This window comes from Prionailurus viverrinus, chromosome F2 (assembly GCF_022837055.1).
Source record: "Prionailurus viverrinus isolate Anna chromosome F2, UM_Priviv_1.0, whole genome shotgun sequence".
In the NCBI taxonomy this organism is placed as follows: Eukaryota; Metazoa; Chordata; class Mammalia; order Carnivora; family Felidae; genus Prionailurus; species Prionailurus viverrinus.
Window position 1 is genome coordinate 51,365,506 of NC_062578.1, and position 19,340 is coordinate 51,384,845.

The 19,340-nt window shown below is 39.3% G+C and overlaps 1 protein-coding gene across 3 annotated transcripts in view; it reads left to right on the forward strand.

Annotated features, from left to right (window-relative positions):
• Nucleotides 1-19,340, forward strand: part of ZFPM2 (zinc finger protein, FOG family member 2) — a 473,449-nt gene that overhangs the window by 446,627 nt on the left and 7,482 nt on the right. For all 3 annotated transcript variants that reach the window (XM_047842962.1, XM_047842963.1, XM_047842964.1), the window contains one exon: nt 17,116-17,322. In XM_047842962.1, the coding sequence (XP_047698918.1) occupies nt 17,116-17,322 (207 nt within the window). The remainder of the gene's footprint in view (nt 1-17,115; nt 17,323-19,340) is intronic.

Sequence of the window (19,340 nt, forward strand, 5' to 3'; positions counted from 1 at the left end):
AATGCACTGAGCGCCATCTGCTGGTAATTAGCTTTTCAAAACTTTATTTTCTTACCAAACTAGTCAAAGTCAGTAGAAATCAAGACTAGGTATATTAGTATATATATAGTAAATTTATATACTAAAATATAGTAAATATATATAGTATATATATATAGTAAAATATATAGTACATATATAGTATATATATGGTATATATAGTATAGTATATATATAGTATATATATAGTATATATAGTATAGTATATATAGTATATATATGGTATATATATTATAGTATATATAGTGTATATATAGTATATATATAGTAAAATATGTATAGTAAAATATGTATAGTAAATATATATATATAGTAAATATCCCTCATTTCACATGAAAGTGTTTTATTATTATCCATTACATAATAATTCTAAAATTTGCCTTAGGATAGAGGCCCAGCAACATTTCACACAAGAAGTGTGTTTAGTTTCACTTAAATCATGACATGAAAATATCTACCTGGTGCAAAAAATTTTAAATATTAAAAATAACAAAACACTACCGTGTCTGTGTATTTGGAAGCAGTTAATGAACATGGAGGTTTAATCTTGGTCCTCTTTAAAAAATCTTTTTTTTTAATGCTTATTTATTTTTGAGAGAGGGAGAGAACACGAGTGTGAGCGGGGGAGGGGCAGAGAGAGAGAGGGAGACATAGAATCCCAAGCAGGCTCCAGGCTCTGAGCTCTGACGTGGGGCTCGAACTCACGACCTGTGAGGTCATAACCTGAGCCAAAGTTGGACGCTTAACCAACTGAGCCACCCAGGCGCCCCTAATCTAGGTCCTCTTTAATCATTAAATTATATGTTAAATAATGTTATAGTTTAATTTTTTAATACATTTTAAGTCAACGTACTTAAACATGCTACTTAAATTCTTACTCCATATTTTATTTATTAATTAAAAGAAAACCACTGTGACCAAAGAGTCTGTCTTCACAGAAGTCTGAAAGGCATGATAAGAAAGCTATATAGTACTTCTAGAAAGAATTCTGCTTCACACAGTGTCTTTGAGGATTTTTGTGTTGTTTTAAATCTATGTCAGATCTGTGTCCTGATATTTGATGTGTCTCAAATTCAAGGACCATAGTAATGCAGTTTTGCCTGAATTTTAGGTCATTTATATCCAGGCAGGAAATTAGACCCATTGTTCCCTATTAACCCTCTCTAGACCAAGCACAACATGAAACAGATGCTTGAGTGTCCATTTCTGTCATTTCTATGAAAGGCAATTATTAGTTCTGTTGTATTAAACAGTAGATTATAAAGAACAATAATTACCTATGGGAAACTCTTAGAAAAACAAATTAAAATTATAAACATTAATTTAAATTATAATAAGAAAACCTGACATGAATTGCTATCTCCAGAATTTGAATTTAATCACAGGAGGTGGTCAATTGTTTATCATAATACATAGCCTATGTTGTCCTTCAGTGGAATTATGAGCTCTTAGGGATATCATGTTCTCTGAATAAAGGAATAACTTGAAAAAAGGAATATCCTCTGGCAGCCAAGAGATACAAAAAAAGTATTATATACATTTAAAATGTAAGGCAGTTTGTGTTTTAAATACTATGGGTGGTTTTTTTTTTTTAATGTTTATTTATTTTTGAGAGAGAGACAGAGAGAGAGCGAGAGACAGAACATGAGTGGGAGAGAGGCAGAGCCAGAGGGAGACACAGAATCCCAAGCAGGCTCCAGGCTCTGAGGTGTCATTACAGAGCCTGACGGGGGGCTCAAACCCATGAACTGTGAGATCATGACCTGAGCTGAACCGACTGAGCCACCCAGGCACCCCCATGGGTTTTGTTTTTTGTTCTTTTTGGGTTTTTTTTTGTTGTTGTTTTAATCAATAACATATTTTGTGAAGTGAAAATTAGAGTAAATATCTTTAAAAATTAATAAACTTTGAAAAAGCATGGAATGATGTTGGACATTCAGAGAGGGGTTTCCAGAAAAACACAATGCAGAAGAAATTTAACCTCTTTTCCTAGTTTCTTATTTCCATGATTACATCTGGTCGGCACCTAAGAGGCCAGATTGCTTCTAAGAACAAGGAGTTTCTGTCCATTCCCACTTACTGTTGTTGAAACCCGCCTTCAGGGAGGAGATTTGGAACAGAGTATCGCTGGGTGTTAGCGGGGACCAGAACACGGAAGCCATCCGTCCACCCTGGCAGACTGAGTTCTACAAGTGCAGAGGCCTGCCAGCTACTTGGCACTTTGATCTCACGCATCTACCCGGCCCCGCAGGGGCCTGCCAGCCCTTCAACACCCCTTCGTAGGAATGTACACTTTTAAACTGACTCCCTGGAGAAGTTTAATGAGCCTCTTGGAATTAAAAAATAAATAAATAAAGCAAAACAAAGAAATGTAATGGAAATGGACAAGTTGAAAAAGGAATAGAGAGGTTCATTTCCAGCCTGGTGCTGGGGGGCTTTCATCAGGATGCTGCAATGGATATTTCAGAGCAGTGGAAGGAGGAGAGAAAGAAATTAAAAACAGCCTACTCTGATGAACTTGGATAATTTATTCCTCTGCAGAACAGTGGGCACAATGTTTCATTCCCCCCTCCCCTGCTCTTCTTTTCCCCTCCACCTAATTTCTGAGCATTCCCAGGCTAGTCAAGAATGAAAATTAAGCATACCCCACACACGAGTCATAATGAAAGTGCAGAATGCACTCGGATTATTCATAAGCTTGCAAGTTGTGTATTTTGGTGGAGATTTCCTCCCTTCTGCTCCTGATTGCTGATGAAGAATGGTGTTTTAATAGGCAGATGGTAAAGACAATTACAGTTAGGGGCTCAGCTGGGAGTTACATCAGTTTATTGCAAATTATTAGTTGATAAATGCTTTTGTTTACAAGCAGAGTCTTAAGCAGCTTTATAATCAGTTTATCAGCTGCAAGCGGAATTTTGACAGATCGCCTTTGGGGTGTAATGTCACCTCTTGGCTAGTCATTTAAAATCACGATGGCCAGGGAGCCAGACAGTCAGATGGGCTACCTCAGGACATCACTGTGAGCTCCCAGAAGGCCATGACACAGCACCTCTTAGACGAGAGCACAAATCCAGGAATGCTGAAAAGACTCCATGAACAGACCTCTTCCTGTTGAAAGCCCGTAGAAATAGCATATCAGTTTGCCTAAAACCAACACAGTGTGACTGATGTGACCTCAGGCACATTGGTTCAGAAAGTTTTCCAGGCAGCTCTCGATGCCTTCTTAATTATAGGGCAAACCTTTCTGCACCCACACTTCAGCAGAAGTCTGGAACTGACCACAAGGACACTATTCACTTTGTTGAAAGGGGCTTCATATGCTTCTTAAAAGGGAGAGGAAATTATCTCAGTAGGAGACATTTTCCTACAGGAAAAAAGTAAGTACTGTGGACAGAATGCATGCCAGGAGCTAAAAGCCCTAGTGGGGATTGATTACAAGTTTGGGCTGAGGAATGTCCTATGTGATAGAAGAAGAGTTTAGGAAACACACTGGTTTAACCATGTTAGCTTTTCTTCCCTACAAAATCAAAATCTATACAGTGGGATGATCGCATTTCCTATTTATCACACAGATAACTCCTTTAAATTAATGGGAGTGTTTGTGTTTCTTTGTTTCTGAGTTCTGCTCAGACCGGTATTATCTGTTGAATTTGTGCTAAATAATAAAGCTATATATGATGTTTGAAATGACAGATAATTCACAGACGATGTTGAGCTCATTTCCAAAATACTTGCTGAAGGAGGGTGCTGAAATTTAGCAATTTTACATTATAGCATTACCAACATTTACCAGTTGTTTGCACTGCCATAAAGACATAGTTTATAAACCTGAGATGTTCAAAGGTGTATCCTTGAAAGGATCCATGTGACCATAAGTCTATAAACAGTTCATGTTTATTTACCTTTATGTTTCACTAACAAAGTAAATTTTGTGGGCTTCGTCAAAACAAAGAATATGTAAAGAATCATCATATAGTAGCTCCTACAATAGTCATTTTCTTTTTTTTTTTTTTCAACGTGTATTTATTTTTGGGACAGAGAGAGACAGAGCATGAACGGGGGAGGGGCAGAGAGAGAGAGAGAGACACAGAATCGGAAACAGGCTCCAGGCTCGGAGCCATCAGCCCAGAGCCCGACGCGGGGCTCAAACTCGCGGACCGCGAGATCGTGACCTGGCTGAAGTCGGACGCTTAACCGACTGCGCCACCCAGGCGCCCCTACAATAGTCATTTTCATTTGTACCTACTGACTCTTAAAAGTTTATGTATTCTTTTTTCCTGGTATTCAAGGAAAACTTATTAATCTGATAGGAAACTAACTCCTGAATTCAGAAGCCACGTTTCATAGCTGGAATTAGGTTATTACATATCCTCTAAAATATTGACCTAATGCAGGAAGATCTTTGGAAATATGACTCCAGCTGATAAATTTGAAATCATATGTAACATGTGTAAAAGCAGAATCTTTCTTCTCTTAATCTCAGAAATATGGTTAAGTACCTCTATTCATTTATCTCCCTGACTCCTGTTCTAATTTGATCTCACTTTCTCAATTAAGATCCTAAAATCATCAGAATAGAATCAACCTTATTTAAACTGACCACATGGTTCAGTAAAGTTTGTAATTTTAATGTTGGGTTCACACAGGCTTCCTTAAAGACGAGACTATAGTTTTTATCCTTACTTCAATATTCAGCACACAGTACTCAGTTCCCAATTTTCCAGTTCTTAAGCAAGTAAATGTTCTGTTGACATCAGAGGAAAGGCTGCCTACAGAAGAGCTGAAGAATGAAAGCCTTGATATCTTAAATTGTAAGTTGTGTTTTAGCATAAAGAGCATAAAAAGTTGTTTTTCGTTTTTGTAAATCAAGTTAATGAAGGATAAATAGTGCATTTGGCAAATAGTTCTGCTGTGTGCCCGTCCCTCTTGATTGGAAAAGGCAAAGAATGATTTAAACGAAAAAAAAAAAAAAAGACGTATCTTCTCCGTTGGCCCACATACTCAGGACACACTCCAGACTTGCCGGTCAAATCTGATCTTCCCCCCGCCCCCCTTTCCCAGGAACTGCTAGGATGTTCTATACAAAGATGTCAGGAGTGCCCGCATGGGAAAGTTGAATGCCCCCAAATGCCCTGCATTGCCTATAAGTACAAATGAAAAATGTTAAAGATTATTTAAAAACAGGAAAGACCTTTTGCAAAATGCTTTTGATTTATTGCTGTGTATGGTGCAGATCTTTATCAATTATTCTCACTCTATTTTATTCAAAAACTATTGTAAACTATGAGTTGGCATGTTGCTGCATACGGAAAAAAAAGGCATTAATCAACTCTAAATAAACAAGTGCAAAGATCTATCTAACAACTATGAAGTAGTTAATACATTTTTAAGCAATTTTATTATAGAAAGGAGGTCTAAAAGAGTAATGCTTAATTATCTGGACTCCTCTGTGCTGGGCTCCCTTTTGATTGTATTAATGAAGCAGCTGGCCCATTGTTTCCCTTTAATTCCTCTATTGTTTTAAGAATATGTCACAGCTCTTTATTCTTTTATCAGGTGCTGTGCAGGAGGATCCACACAATACCTCATATTCCTACTGTATTTGCCAATGCACAAAGAAACCTCCACAGCGGTTTTCAAAGAAGGGGCACACATAATTTATAAGTTCTATTCCTTGCACTACTCCACTGTCAAGAATTTCAACAGTATTGGATTTGAATTTATTATAAAATTGGTATTAAACAATGTGGCTACGTATAGATATACATACTATGGTGATGTCTAAAGCTTGAGATCTAGGCATTAACACGCGCGGTGTTGAAATGGGGCAATTATGTAGCTTTTAGGGAATTATTCTGACCAATTACTTCCAGTTAGGAAAAAATTTCATTTCGCAAGCAGACATCGTGTTGGGTTTTCAAATTATTTGGTACAAATAAAAGAAGTTAATGACCAAACAAGTAAGTATCCCTGTTTCCTCCACCTCGAGAAGCAAAATGTCCCTCTGTATGTGTGTTAAACAGTCCATTTATTCCCTCAGAGAATGGATTTAATTTACTTGAGTGTGCCTAAGAGGTATCATGCTTTACTCTGTAGACCAATATGTAATCTTTATTAACTAAACCCTGATCATCTATTGACCGTCTTCCTATATACATCTTATATCACATGTGTGAAGGGGATAGACTTTTAGATTAATGCAGAAATGTCTCTGTACATCTTAAATGCTGTAGCAATTTAGTGTATGATATGACATTTGTGTGCCAGAGCTATCTCAAAATGTTGGTTCCTTTATGTGGGATTACTTTTTCTCCAAATGTCCATGAAAATTCTAAAAAAGCCAACCATGGTAAAATCTCAAAGGTCTGGTTCACATAGACATTCTCTTTTTACACGTGGCTTTTTTGCTTTGTTTCACTTCTGTCAAATGTCTGTTTTGGAGGCTGCTTCATTGATTTTTTTTTCCCCTAGAGTTTTCAGTCTCTAATAAGGCGAAGTAAGACTTAATGACTTAATGCTATGGAGTAGAAGTCGCTAACTTCAACTTTTAATATATACTTAGAAAAGTCCTTAGAATAAATTACTGTAAGCTACTGGTTTCCTTTTGTATTGTTAGGTGAGTTGTGTGTGTGTGTGCGCGCGCGCGCGCGCACGCGCGTGTGCTTAGCTTTAAATAAAGTTTCAAACTGGTATCCCTATCTATTTGCTTAAGGCTCCTTATCCGTCTACATATTGAGGCAGAGAAATACAAAATCTAAATGTGATTTAATTGGTTCAATTTGCTGTATATTTTTATGCTAAGCTTAGGTCCGTATCTTGATGAGCCCAGATGTAGTCACGCTCGAGGTTTACAGCTTCACATTGCTTGCATTTCCTTATTTTTACAAAGCAAGCGTCTATCAATCACACAGATAAATTAGAAAGGAACATGTATAGACATAACACATGGAAAAGATTTTTCAGCGTGCTATGTAATTATTAACCTGATTTTTACTATTGTAAGAAGCCGTGAATTGCAGATAGCACGGACGAAGTTAAATGCTTTTATACTGGATACATTTTGCTTATACAGAACTCTATAGGTATGGTCGAACAATATAATTGAAGCTTTGTCAGCTCTGTAACCTAGCAACAGATAATACTGTTAGGTTACTGAATTGCTCCTGGTTGACAAGTAGGGAGTATTTTTGTGTTTATCATGTTTGCTAATGATGGGCTCCTTTCCAAAAGGCTTGTCTTAATCTTAATTAGAGTTTATCAGCAGAGGTCTGCATGACATTGTGCAGACACTGATTTCATAAATAATAAAAAGTGCAAGTGAAAAATTTGGCAGGATGGAGAGATATTTAAGGGCACTGCTTCTAGTAAGGGGAGTGTGGATTTACAAAATATAATCGAGTTTGAACTGTGACTTTATTCTTTATTATCGGAACTTGTAGTACACTTCACTGCAGTTTTGACAGCAATTATGAAAAAAAAAATTTATAAGCTTCCTGTTAGGAACCGTATCTGTTTGCACAAGAACTTTGATCATAAACATTACTTAGAACAGTAAGTACATGGTTTTTCAAGAATGTCAAGGTCTTAGTGGTTATTACTTTCTATGGAACCTTGAATGTATCTGTCCTTTTTTGTAAAGGGAGTGGTGTGTGGGGAGACTGGGAAGAGTGACTATGTTTGCAGCATAAGAGGCAGACAAAGAGAGGATCCTAAAATAACCTTTCCATTTGGTGGAAGGGAGAGAGGTATCAGATAGCTGCTTCAGTGCCCGATGTCATTCGATAAAGACTTCACGCCCATGCAGCAGGAATGTGATTTTTGTATTGCTCTGGTTTGTACCATGTGATCTTTCACAGTTTGGGGGGATACATATGATTGATCATTTCTAATAATAAGTGACAAACCTTCAAAATAATAAAGAAGTAAATGTTGTAAAACCAAATGTTAATTCACAAATTTGCTAAGTTCCTAACTGGCTTATTCAGTTGAAAGGTGATGCGAAGTCATTACATCCTTGCTTTGTCCATCTTTCCTCCCCTTTTCACTCATCACACCCACATTCTTCAAATATTAGGGGAAAGGGGGAAATTCAGAGCGGGGTTCAGTTGCCATTTTCTGAGTTTCGAAATCTCCCTACTGAATCGTTTGGACCTGTCTATTGATTTGATTATCAAGAGACTTGTGTTCATAGAGTCTCGCTTTTTCTACCCTATACAGATGGAGATAGTTCACCCTTAGGCCAGAGATTTTTTTAAGTTTTTTTTATTTTTTACTTTTTTTATGTTTGTTTACTTTTGAGAGAGAGAGAGAGAGACAGAGCGCAAGCTCGGGAGGGACAGAGAGAGAAGGAGACACAGAATCTGAAGCAGGCTCCAAGCTCTGAGCTGTCAGCACAGAGCCCAACACGGGGCTCAAACCCATGAGATCATGACCTGAGCCGAAGTCGGACACTCAACTGGCTGAGCCACCCAGGCACCCCAGGCCAGAGATTCTTAATGGCAGAGATGCTCTAAGCCCCTCTGAGGAGCCTCTAAAAAATAATGGAGCCTAACCATCACTCCCAGATATTTTAGTTTGATTGATTTAGAGTAGGACTTGGAAATCAGTGTTGATTAAGAGCTCCCAGGTGAATTGACTGTGCAGTCAAGATTGCCAAGTAGTGTTCTATGCTTATGTGCAATTTTGATGCCCTTTTGGAGCCTAGCTCAACTTGTAATTGACATATGGAATCGTGCAAAGGCTACATTCGTGTTTAATATCACCAAATGAGTTTAATATGTAATTAAATTAATATGTTTATTAACCAAATGAGTTAATAATATGTGTGAAATGTTTATTATAGCACTTGGCACATAGTAAGTGCTTTCTAAGTGTTAGCTATTCTAATTCTGTGTCAATCTTATTAGAAGGTAACCTGGAATTATTTCCACATGACAAATATGGACATTATGCTCCACATTGTAGCTATGCACTTAACAGCTAGATCTCAGCACAGTGTAATCTTCTTGACCTTGTTTCATAAAGTGAACCATCTTATTTCTGATTCAGAGAGATCACTGTGCTAATTAGTCAAAAACTGAGTATAAGGCACAGTGTAGTTAGTGAACATCGGAGGTCACTTTGATTTGACTGGGACACCTGGTTTTTCTGTGCAACATCTAGAGCCCAGCTGCCTTGTCTAAATCCCATCTCCCACACCTCGCTCCCTTCCTCCAGTTCCCCTCTACACCTTACCTACACCTCCAGACTTGTGGTATCTCAGTAAAATGGGAATAAATAAAAGCCACCTTACTGCTTTCTTGGGAGAAATTAAGACGATGCATGTGAAGTGCTTAGCACAGTGCCGGTACGTAGCACGAGAAACCGCTGGATAAATGTGTGATTATTACTGTTGTTGGCACATTGGTCATAGAAGCTTAAAAAGTTGCTTACAACCTGATGATAATAATCTACAGGATATCTGGCCTAAGGCTGTCATTTTATATGAGATGGGTAAAGCAGTTCTCCAACACTCAGTAACTGACAGTCAAGTCAGGATTGGAACTGAAGCTTCTTACCCACTGACCAGTCAAGTGCTGTTTCTAGTCCATCTGTGCCCTGAGGACAAATACATTTTCAGTGACTTTGGGTGCCACCTATGCTTCATTATTAACATGTAATCCCTTACACTGAGATCGTGTGCTCTTGAGGGCTGTGCAAAGGAAGTTGTAAGAGCTTTATCACCTAAGCATATATGATATTACTACATATGCACCCCATCCCCTTACATAATTCTGTTTGTTTTCAGATCAATATACTGCTAGTTTGGGTTTGCGTATTAAAAATTTGCTGGGTTTGGGGATGCCTGGGTGACTTGTTTTGCTAAGCCTGTGACTCCAGCTCAGGTCATGATCTCACAGTTCGTGGCTTTGAGCCCCATGCTGGGCTCTGTGCTGACAGCTCAGAGCCTGGAGCCTGCTTCAGATTCTGTGTCTCCTTCTCTCCCTGTGCCTCTCCCTGACTTGTGCTTTCTCTGTCTCTCTCTCTCGCTCTCGCTCTGTCTCAAAAATAAATAACATTTTAAAAAATAGCTGGGTTTAAATCTGGGGGCATTAAACATACTACTGCCTATGAAAACCACAAAAAACATCTGTTTAGATTCCTTAAATTCCATATCCATAGAGAGTTGACAGGAACACTCCACTGGTACTCAAAACACAAGCAGAAATCCAAATCAACAAAATCATCAGGAGCTACATCACTCACAATTTTCAAACCCACACAATATCCAAAATTCATCCAAATGAAAACAGTTAATGTGGCCAAATATGACCAACTCCCATCTTAGCAACCTCATTCCTCTAGGGACTGAGCTTTCAAGATGCTTTCTTTGTTAAAGTAGCTTTGCTAGGAAAACTGAAAAGGGAGAAGACCTTATTTTGTTGTTTTAAGCCATCTCATATGAGGGGTGCCTGGGTGGCTTAGTTGGTTAAGCATCTGACTCTTGATCTTGGCTCAGGTCACGATCCCAGGGTCATGAGATTGAGCCCCGTGTTGGGCTGAGCCAGCTGAGCATGGAGCCTGCTTAAGATTCTCTCTCTCTTCCTCTGACCCTCTCCTCCCGAGCTCTGTCTCTAAAAAGAAGTTCAAAAGCCATCCTATGTGGAAAGCACTTTATAAAAATTAGATTCTATCTTTAGCTGTGGCTAAAACAAACTTCTGCAAATATCGGAGGTTGACTGTGGTGGCTTTTACCGAAAAAAACGGTGCTCTCATTTTTTCCCAATGGTTTTGATTGTGATACGGTACATATGACATTAAATCTATCGTAACCATTTTTAAGTGTACAATTCCATGGCATTAAATACATTCGCATTGTCACGCAACCATCAACATGGCCCATCTCCAGAACCCTTTTCATTTTGCAAAACTGAAGCTGTGTATCCATCGAACAATAACTCTCCATTTTCTCCTCCTCCAGCTCCTGACAACCACTAGCCCACTTTCTGTCTCGGTGATTCTCAATACCTTAAGTACCTTATTGTACATGGAATCGTGCAAGATTTTTGTCTTTTTGTGACTAATTTATTTCACTTAGTATAATGCCCTCAAATTTCTTCCATGTTTTAGCTTATGTCAGAATGTCCTTCCTTTTTATTTTTTTTAATTTCCTTCCTTTTTAAAGCCGAATATTCCATTGTATATATATATAATACCACAGTTTGCTTATCCATTCATCTGTCAGTGGACACTTGGGTTACTTCCATGCTTTAGCTATTTTTTCATCATGCTGCTATGAACATGGGTGTGCAAATATCTCTTGGAGACCCTGTTTTCAATTCTTTTGAGTATATACCCAGAAATGGAGTTGCTGGATCGTAAAGTAATTCTATTTTTAAATTTTTTTTAAATTTTTTTAACGTGTATTTATTTTTGAGACAGAGAGAGACAGAGCATGAACAGGGGAGGGTCAGAGAGAGGGAGACACAGAATCCGAAGCAGGCTCCAGGCTCTGAGCGGTCAGCACAGAGCCCGACGCGGGGCTCAAACTCACGGACCTCGAGATCATGACCTGAGCCGAAGTCGGCCGCTTAACCGACTGAGCCACCCAGGCGCCCCTCTATTTTTAATTTTTAATGAACTGCCATACTGTTGTCCACAGTGGCTATACCATTTTACATTCTCACCAGATGTGGACAAGGGTTCCAATTTCTCCACAACCTTGCCAGTACTTGTTATTTTCTGGGTTTGGTTTTTGTTTCTTGATAGTGGTGTTCTCATTTTAAAGCCAAATGTAACATTCTCTGGTTTGTTTCCATTGATAATGAGGTCGGTAGGATGAAGACACCAAAATAGCTAAATATCAACCTGATGTAGCATTTGCATGCACTCAGCTTTCTCCTTAATCAACGAATAAATGCTACTGCCTTCTATTCAATGCTAAATTAGAGTTGGCAATATCTACCCAAGCTCCAAAAACCGGTGGGTAGGAAACTGGTTCTCCTGCCTCCTCAGCCCATTGTCAGTGCTAGAAACTATTTCTGTTTCTAACTGGTCAAGATACAGTCTGTGTCCATGAATAGATGATGCAGCCTTAGTCTTTTCCAAAATGGGTTAGCACACTCCAGCAAAGCATACATACATTTGCCCATTGAATCCATAGACTTTTCTTTTTTTTTTTTTTTCTGGTGAGATTTCATTTCTTGGATGTAGCAGGACAGTGAGAAATTAGAATAATAGTCTCAACCAAATCAAACCAAAGTGATACTCGTTAACAATTGTATAGTACTTCTCTATCGGGTAATATTCTTAAGCTTTCACATATATTAACTTATTTTATCCTCATAAAAGCACTATGAATTCAGTATTATTATCAGTATTCCCATTTCCAAGGATGGGGAAACTGATCTCCACAGTGCTTAGGTGGCAAGTTCAAATCACAAGCCAAAATTTGTATGCTGGCAGTCTGGTTCCATTGTCCGTCCTCCTGCAGATGGGATTACATCCCCCGCTAGCAATCACACTTAGAATGGTTTTTTTTAACTTTTTTAATGTTCATTTATTTTTGAGAGAGAGACAGAGACAGAGCGTGAACAGGGGAGGGACAGAGAGAGAGGGAGACACAGAATCCAAAACAGGCTATAGACTCTGAGCTGTCAGCACAGAGCCCAACACGGGGCTTGAACCCACGAACCGTGAGATCATTATCTGAACTGACTGAGCCACGCAGGTGCCCCTTAGAATGTTTTATTAGAATCTGTAATTGAAACCATGTTACAATACTTGGTATTTCTCTCTCCCTATAAATGACTCCCTCAAGTTGAATACTCTAAATTCACCATCTAAAAAACTCAGCCAAACAGCTTCAAAGAGCCAACCCTTGATTTTTGTGGTGCCATTCTCTTGGTCCCCCTATAACTTTTCCAAATAGATGTTCTCTATATGGAACCCTATATGGTCCCTGCCCTCCACCCACATCTTAATTGTTGAGACTTCCCAAATTTCAATCTGCTCCTTTTTTTAAACTCTATGGTCTTCCTGCATTACCACATCAAGGCAAAGAGTATCCACAGTCATTTAGAACGTGCTGATGACTTCCAAAAAAAATTTTTTTTTTTTCCTCCAGCCTTATGTCTTGTCCAAATTCCAACTGCCTCCTCAATACATTCATGCTGAAGTCCCCCTCAGGGACTTCAGCCTTTACATTTTCAAAGCAGAATTCATTACTTCTGTGCACGCACATACATATGACAAGCACACACATGCGTGTTTGGAGTCGGACAGACGGAAGTCTAAACCATGATTCCGCACTGCCTATGCATATAGCTTTGGGCAAGTTAGTTAACCTCTCCAAGCTTCAATTTTCTCAACTCTAAAACAAGGAAAATATCACCCACCTCACAGAATAATTGATGGGATTAAAATAGATGAAATACATAAACCACTTAGCCTATTGGGCCCAAAGAAAGTGCTCCTAATTAGTACAATTGTCTTCTTGTTGTCTGTATAATACCACTGTTAATACGCCAGTTTTACTGTCTCATTAATGGCACCCCCGCCTCTGGTTTCCCAGACCAGAACCTTCCAGTTATTTTCAATAGCCTCCTTTCTTTTACTCATCTGAGGAGATCAGCCCAGTTCTCTGTCTTGAACCTGGCCCTTCTCTCCCTCACAATTTACATGTCTCACAATTGAACTAGCACAACAGTCTCCAAATGGCCCTCGTGGAACATGTCCTGCCCCTAGCCCCGTTGACTGTCCTCATTACCCTGAGATCTTTATTCTGGGGGAGAAAAGCCCCTGCCGAGAATTTGTTCATGTATTCACTCAACCAAGTGTATGCCACATCTTCCCACCATGATGAGCCAGACACAGCCTCCTTGATCTTACTTTCCAAGCCCCCTGGACCTACTCTAAACTTTTTGAGGTGAGGAAGCCCTGATGATAACGTCTGCTAATTCCAGTGACAAATGTTACAACTTTCACCGTGGCAGATTTCAACTCACCAGGGTGATAGCCACTAGCACGCAAAATTCCCGACAATTGGATATTGTGCTCTATGATCCCATACAGGCTGGCGCAGTCACACCCTTGCCTGTAACCAACCTCTCTCCCTCAGACCCCAAGCTCCAGCAAGGTGGCCTCTGAACCATTACCAGGACCAGTAAGGCTCTTCCATCATCCTGCACCTGCACGTATGGTCCTTCCTCTGCCAGTAATGATTTCCCTGCTGGGTCCCCTACACATACTTCTGCTATTTTACCTTTATTCTTTATGAGTCAATAAAAGTCCCCCTGGATGAGTTGCCTGACTCCACCAAGAAGTGTCCATCATTCACTCTTACGTTTTCTTTAGCATTAGGGGATGGCACCCGCCACGTGGTATTCTTGTTCATCTGCCTATGTATGTACATTCTTAGTTGTTTGTGAAGGCAGGGTGCCCAGCCTGGCACACAGCAGACAGTTCAATGAATAGCTGATGAGGACTGATGGGAAAGATTAAATCCTAACACAACGGAGACTTTCTCATCAAGTCTACACAGTGCATTTTCAGTCTGATTCGGCCTTTCTCAAGGGTATGCCCCGACTAAACCATAAAATGAGGTAAAATGATAAAGATGACAGGGGCACCTGGGTGGCTCAGCTGGTTGAGTGTCCGACTTCGGCTTAGGTCATGATCTCGTGGTTTGTGGGTTCCAGCCCCGCATTGGGCTCTATGCTGACAGCTCAGAGCCTGGAGCCTGCTTCGGACTCTGTGTCTCCCTGTCTCTCTGCCCCTCCCCCACTCATGCTCTGTCTGTCTGTCTGTCTGTCTCTTTCTCTCCCTCTCTCTCAAAAATAAACATTTCTAAAAAAATTTTAATGATAAAGATAATGAAATATGAAACATTCAGTATGTCAGAAAACATAAATATTATAATTGCTGGGCTGTCTAATAATGTAGAAAATCATTTTTGCTTACTTTTGGTTGCACTTAATAGTCCTGAATCTTATTTTATTTACTTATAGGATCTTTCTGGTTCAAAGTTTGAGCACAAGTATTCTGAGCCGTCCTGCTGCATGGCTCACTGCTGGGATAGAGATTAGTTATGAGTGGTACTTTCTCTAAACATCTCAATTTCTCCTGGAAACCTGAGTCCAAACCTTTCCTTTTTGAAAGATACCCGTGGCTGGATTTACCAAAAGTACAAATTTGTCAAAAGGGGTAAAATATCACCCATCATGTAAATTCACCACTGAACTTCAGTGATTCAGTTCATCACTGAAATCCAGCGACTCCAAAAGAGCAGGCTTTGAAATAAACCCGCATTGCCATGACTTGCTCTGCCCACCCCACCTCTCTACTACAAAGACTCACTTAATAAACTACACCCCAGAGGAAAGATAAGGTGCAAATGATTACCTTGTCTATAGCTGTAAGTAGTTTGGATCTGTACGCACATCAGAGAAGGCTTAGCAGCTGAATACCGAAAGCTTCCAAGGGGGAAGAATGGGCACCGGCAGAAACACCACCACTTAGCCCTTTTCAGTCTCCACGGTTGCCACAATGAGGTGGTTTAGCTTCTGTTATTGGTAAATAAATAAGTCAGTGCCAAAGTGACTCTGTTTTGCAACTTGGGTAAACTTGGGTGCTTTCAGATCCGTTAGAGTCAGTGAAAAAAAGTTCAGTTGTTTTCTGCCCTTTGGGTATATTTTTCACCTTGAGTCTATTTGTGTTTCCTTTTGCGGCTTTCACACAAATTCAAGGTGTGTAATCTGGGCTTTATTTTTCCACAAACATCTACTGTCGTGGACGGTGCTGCTTACTCAACCTTTAAAACGTAATCAGCCCGTGTAATTAACTGTCCAAGGTTTCTCTGGAAGTGTCCCGATTTCTTCTGTGTAACTCGGCCATATCGTATGCTGTTGTTATCTTTTCCAGCAGATTTTTACCACAAGTTGTTTAAAAACTATGATCTATTTAAGGATGGAAAAAATGAAGTGCCGTTGAAGACACAGTTATGCTGAAAGATAAACAGAGCAATATTACTTATCAGAATGGGTACAATTTTTGCTTGCTTAATGAGTACAATATATAGCTTTGCAATATATACACAATGAGAAAAAAAGCTTTATAACATATCAAGTATGCCACATTATTTCAGGCATAACTGTGGAGGATACGTATCTAGGCCTGAGAGTGTAGATAACAAAATATAAGTGCTTTGCCTGTCTAAACATGTTAAATAAATGAGCATACACTATCGCATTGCAATACATTAGAAGATGTACTTGCATAGTTAATTTTCTTTTTAATGCACCACACGTGATCATTTGAAGTGTGGAGCCAGAGTATATCTTAGTATTTGAAGAAAGGGTTCTTTTCATTTAAACAAATCTTTATTTAAATAAGCCTTTTGAAAAGGATCTTTGGCATATCTCCTTTTCAGGAAGTTCAATCAGGGTAAACGGAGATAAAGAAGCCGCATTATAAGGAATATTATATAAGTAAAGATCACTAAGCCAAAAACAAAACAAAAAAAAAAAACAAATGGCAGCAGTCATACGGAGAGTAAAACTAACTGGAATGTCGTTTTAACTTTCTAGATTTTAGGAGCTTTTGTTTACTCTTTTTTTACAGTTTTAGGCATTTAGGTATTTTGGGAAGAGAGAGGGAGGGAGGGAGAGAGAAAGAAATAACTTCTGACTTCCATAAGGTACAAAAAGAGGGACTTCAAAGCCTCACCTGAAATAAATTTCTGTGGTTGGATCCCCACCATGCCTCCTCATAAGCGTGAGACCATGTAATAGCACGGTTAATGATTAAGGCAAGCCCCAGAAGGCAAACGGTTCACAAAACTCTCTACAGATTATGTCTGTTCTTGGCTCTTAGTCCTGTCCTACTGTCAGTCACTGAACAGCTCATGAAATGCAAGGAATACAATTTTCCACATAGGAGGGCAGAGGAGCACAGCTATTGTCTCCATCGGACACTCCACCCCCCATAGAAAGGGATGTGAAAAACATGAGAAGATGCTATTGACATCAATCTAGTGTGCGGCGGGCTCGAGCATTCTGCGTCAATTCTATCTTTCTCTTTCTTTTCTCTTCTTAATAGGGGGTCAGCTTTGGTGCACAACCACGAAGGCCATCTCTGAGGGTGAAGAGCTAATTGCCTTTGTGGTGGATTTTGACTCAAGGCTACAAGCTGCCAGTCAGATGACTCTTGCAGAAGGGATGTACCCTGCACGCCTGCTGGACTCAATTCAGCTGCTTCCTCAGCAAGCTGCCATGGCTTCTATTTTGCCTACAGCTATTGTCAATAGTAAGTGCTGAGTGCAATAGCCCAGTACAATAGCTTTGTAGTGGTGATGGGTATTTATGGGACAAAAAAAAATGTCTACTGACAGGCAACCAGGGACAGACTTTTTTCTCCAGTGTTGTGATTTCATTTTATCTCTTCTCTAACTTTGCACGTGTGTGTGTGTGTGTGTGTGTGTGTGTGTGTGTGGTCGCCTCTCATGAGAGTATGAAAAGAACACTTCTATTCATTCATTTCAGGTTGGATTCTCAAATGTCACACAAAAACTGACTTTCTGAACTAGCTGAACAACATTTAAGGCTACTTAGTTATGAGAAATTGAAGAGCTTTCATGGATGCTTCTTTAATAGAATAATATAGTTATGCTTTAGGAGCCATAGAGTTAAAAACTTTTTAGAAAAGAAAAAAATAATGGGGCATCTGGGTGGCTCAGTTGGTTAAGGGTCCAACGTCAGCTCAGGTCATGATCTCACAGTTCGTGGGTTCAAGCCCCATGTTGTGCTCTGTGGTGACAGCTCAGAGCCTGGAGCCTGTTTCAGATTCTGTGTCTCCCTCTGTCTCTGCCCCTCCCCAGCTCACACTCTGACTCTCTCTCTCTTTCTCTTTCCCTCTCTCTGTCTCTCAAAAATAAATACACATTAAAAAAATTTACTTAAAGAAAAGGAAAAAATGAGAAACCAAAGTTTGATTAGATATAGTAAGAGGAAATATAGCCTCAGTAAATCAAGACATCAGCTAATACAACAACAACAAAAAAAGACATAAAAATAAAGAAAAATACATATACACTGCGAATAATTTATGTGGAGAATTCAAAAATATGCTCTTGCAAATATGCCTTTGTGATTATTTTGTTAAAAAGACTAGTGAACTGAGTTTGTATTCCTTGAATACAAAGTGACACTTTATATAACAGAAAATCAGTGGTCCAATGGTCCAGGGTTTGAGTTCTAGACTCAGCTCTGCTTTCTTCTAGCCCTGTGAGAAAATCTGAATAGCAGTCACATCTTAAGAGAATAGATTCCAAAGCTAGTAGGTTTGGAAAACCTGAAAATCCCTAAGACTCTGAATGATGCAGAAATGCAGATATTGTAATGATGTCTTGATATTTAAAAAATAAATAAATAGGGGCACCTGGGTGGCTTAGTCAGTTAAGCTTCCTTCCGACTTCAGCTCAGGTCATGATCTCACGGTTCATGGGTTCGAGCCCCGTGTCAGGCTCTGGGGACTGGAGCCTTCTTCAGATTCTGTGTCTCCCTCTCTCTCTGCCCCTCCTTTGCTCTTGCTATGACTCTCACGCTCTCTCTCAAAAATAAATAAACATTAAAAAAATTTTTTTAAATAAATATAAAATAAATACATATTCAACAATAATTACATTCTTACTGTCCCGGTATCCTTGAAAGAAATTCTCAGGTGTATCTGGAATTACCCTACGTCCACACGGTGAATCCAGTACACCCAACCCCAGGTAATATTTTAGGATCTCCTTTATGTAAATGTAGTTATTTTCTCTTACTGGATCTTTACGTGGATTCTGGTAGTGAGGAACCTGAAATAACATAGACCCAAACTGAATTTGTGGCAAAGGAGTTTGGTTACCAAGGACACCAGGAGCACCTTATACTATTGTGAGGCTCCAATGGGTGAAGGTTATTTTTTAATTATCTTCCCTCTGAATCCTTCTCTGACCTTGTCCTTCCTCACCCACCTAGTGTCCCTCACCCAAAGCACTCCTCAGATGCCTCCAGCAGAATGGTCATTACAGCCTAATATAATTATCTGACCACTTGTTCATCCATCCCAGAAGAGTGTAAGATCCTTAATGACGGCTTTTTGGTGTTTCGTTTTGCTTTACACCCAACTCAGCATAGAGTCCAGCCTATAGTCGGCTTTCTATAATTAATTTATTAAATGAACAAATGCTGTCAGTAGTTGGCATCAGGCTAACTTTAGTTCAGCTATTAGATCCTTGCCTTTTAGTCAGATAAACCCATTCACATTGCTCTTTATACATGCAT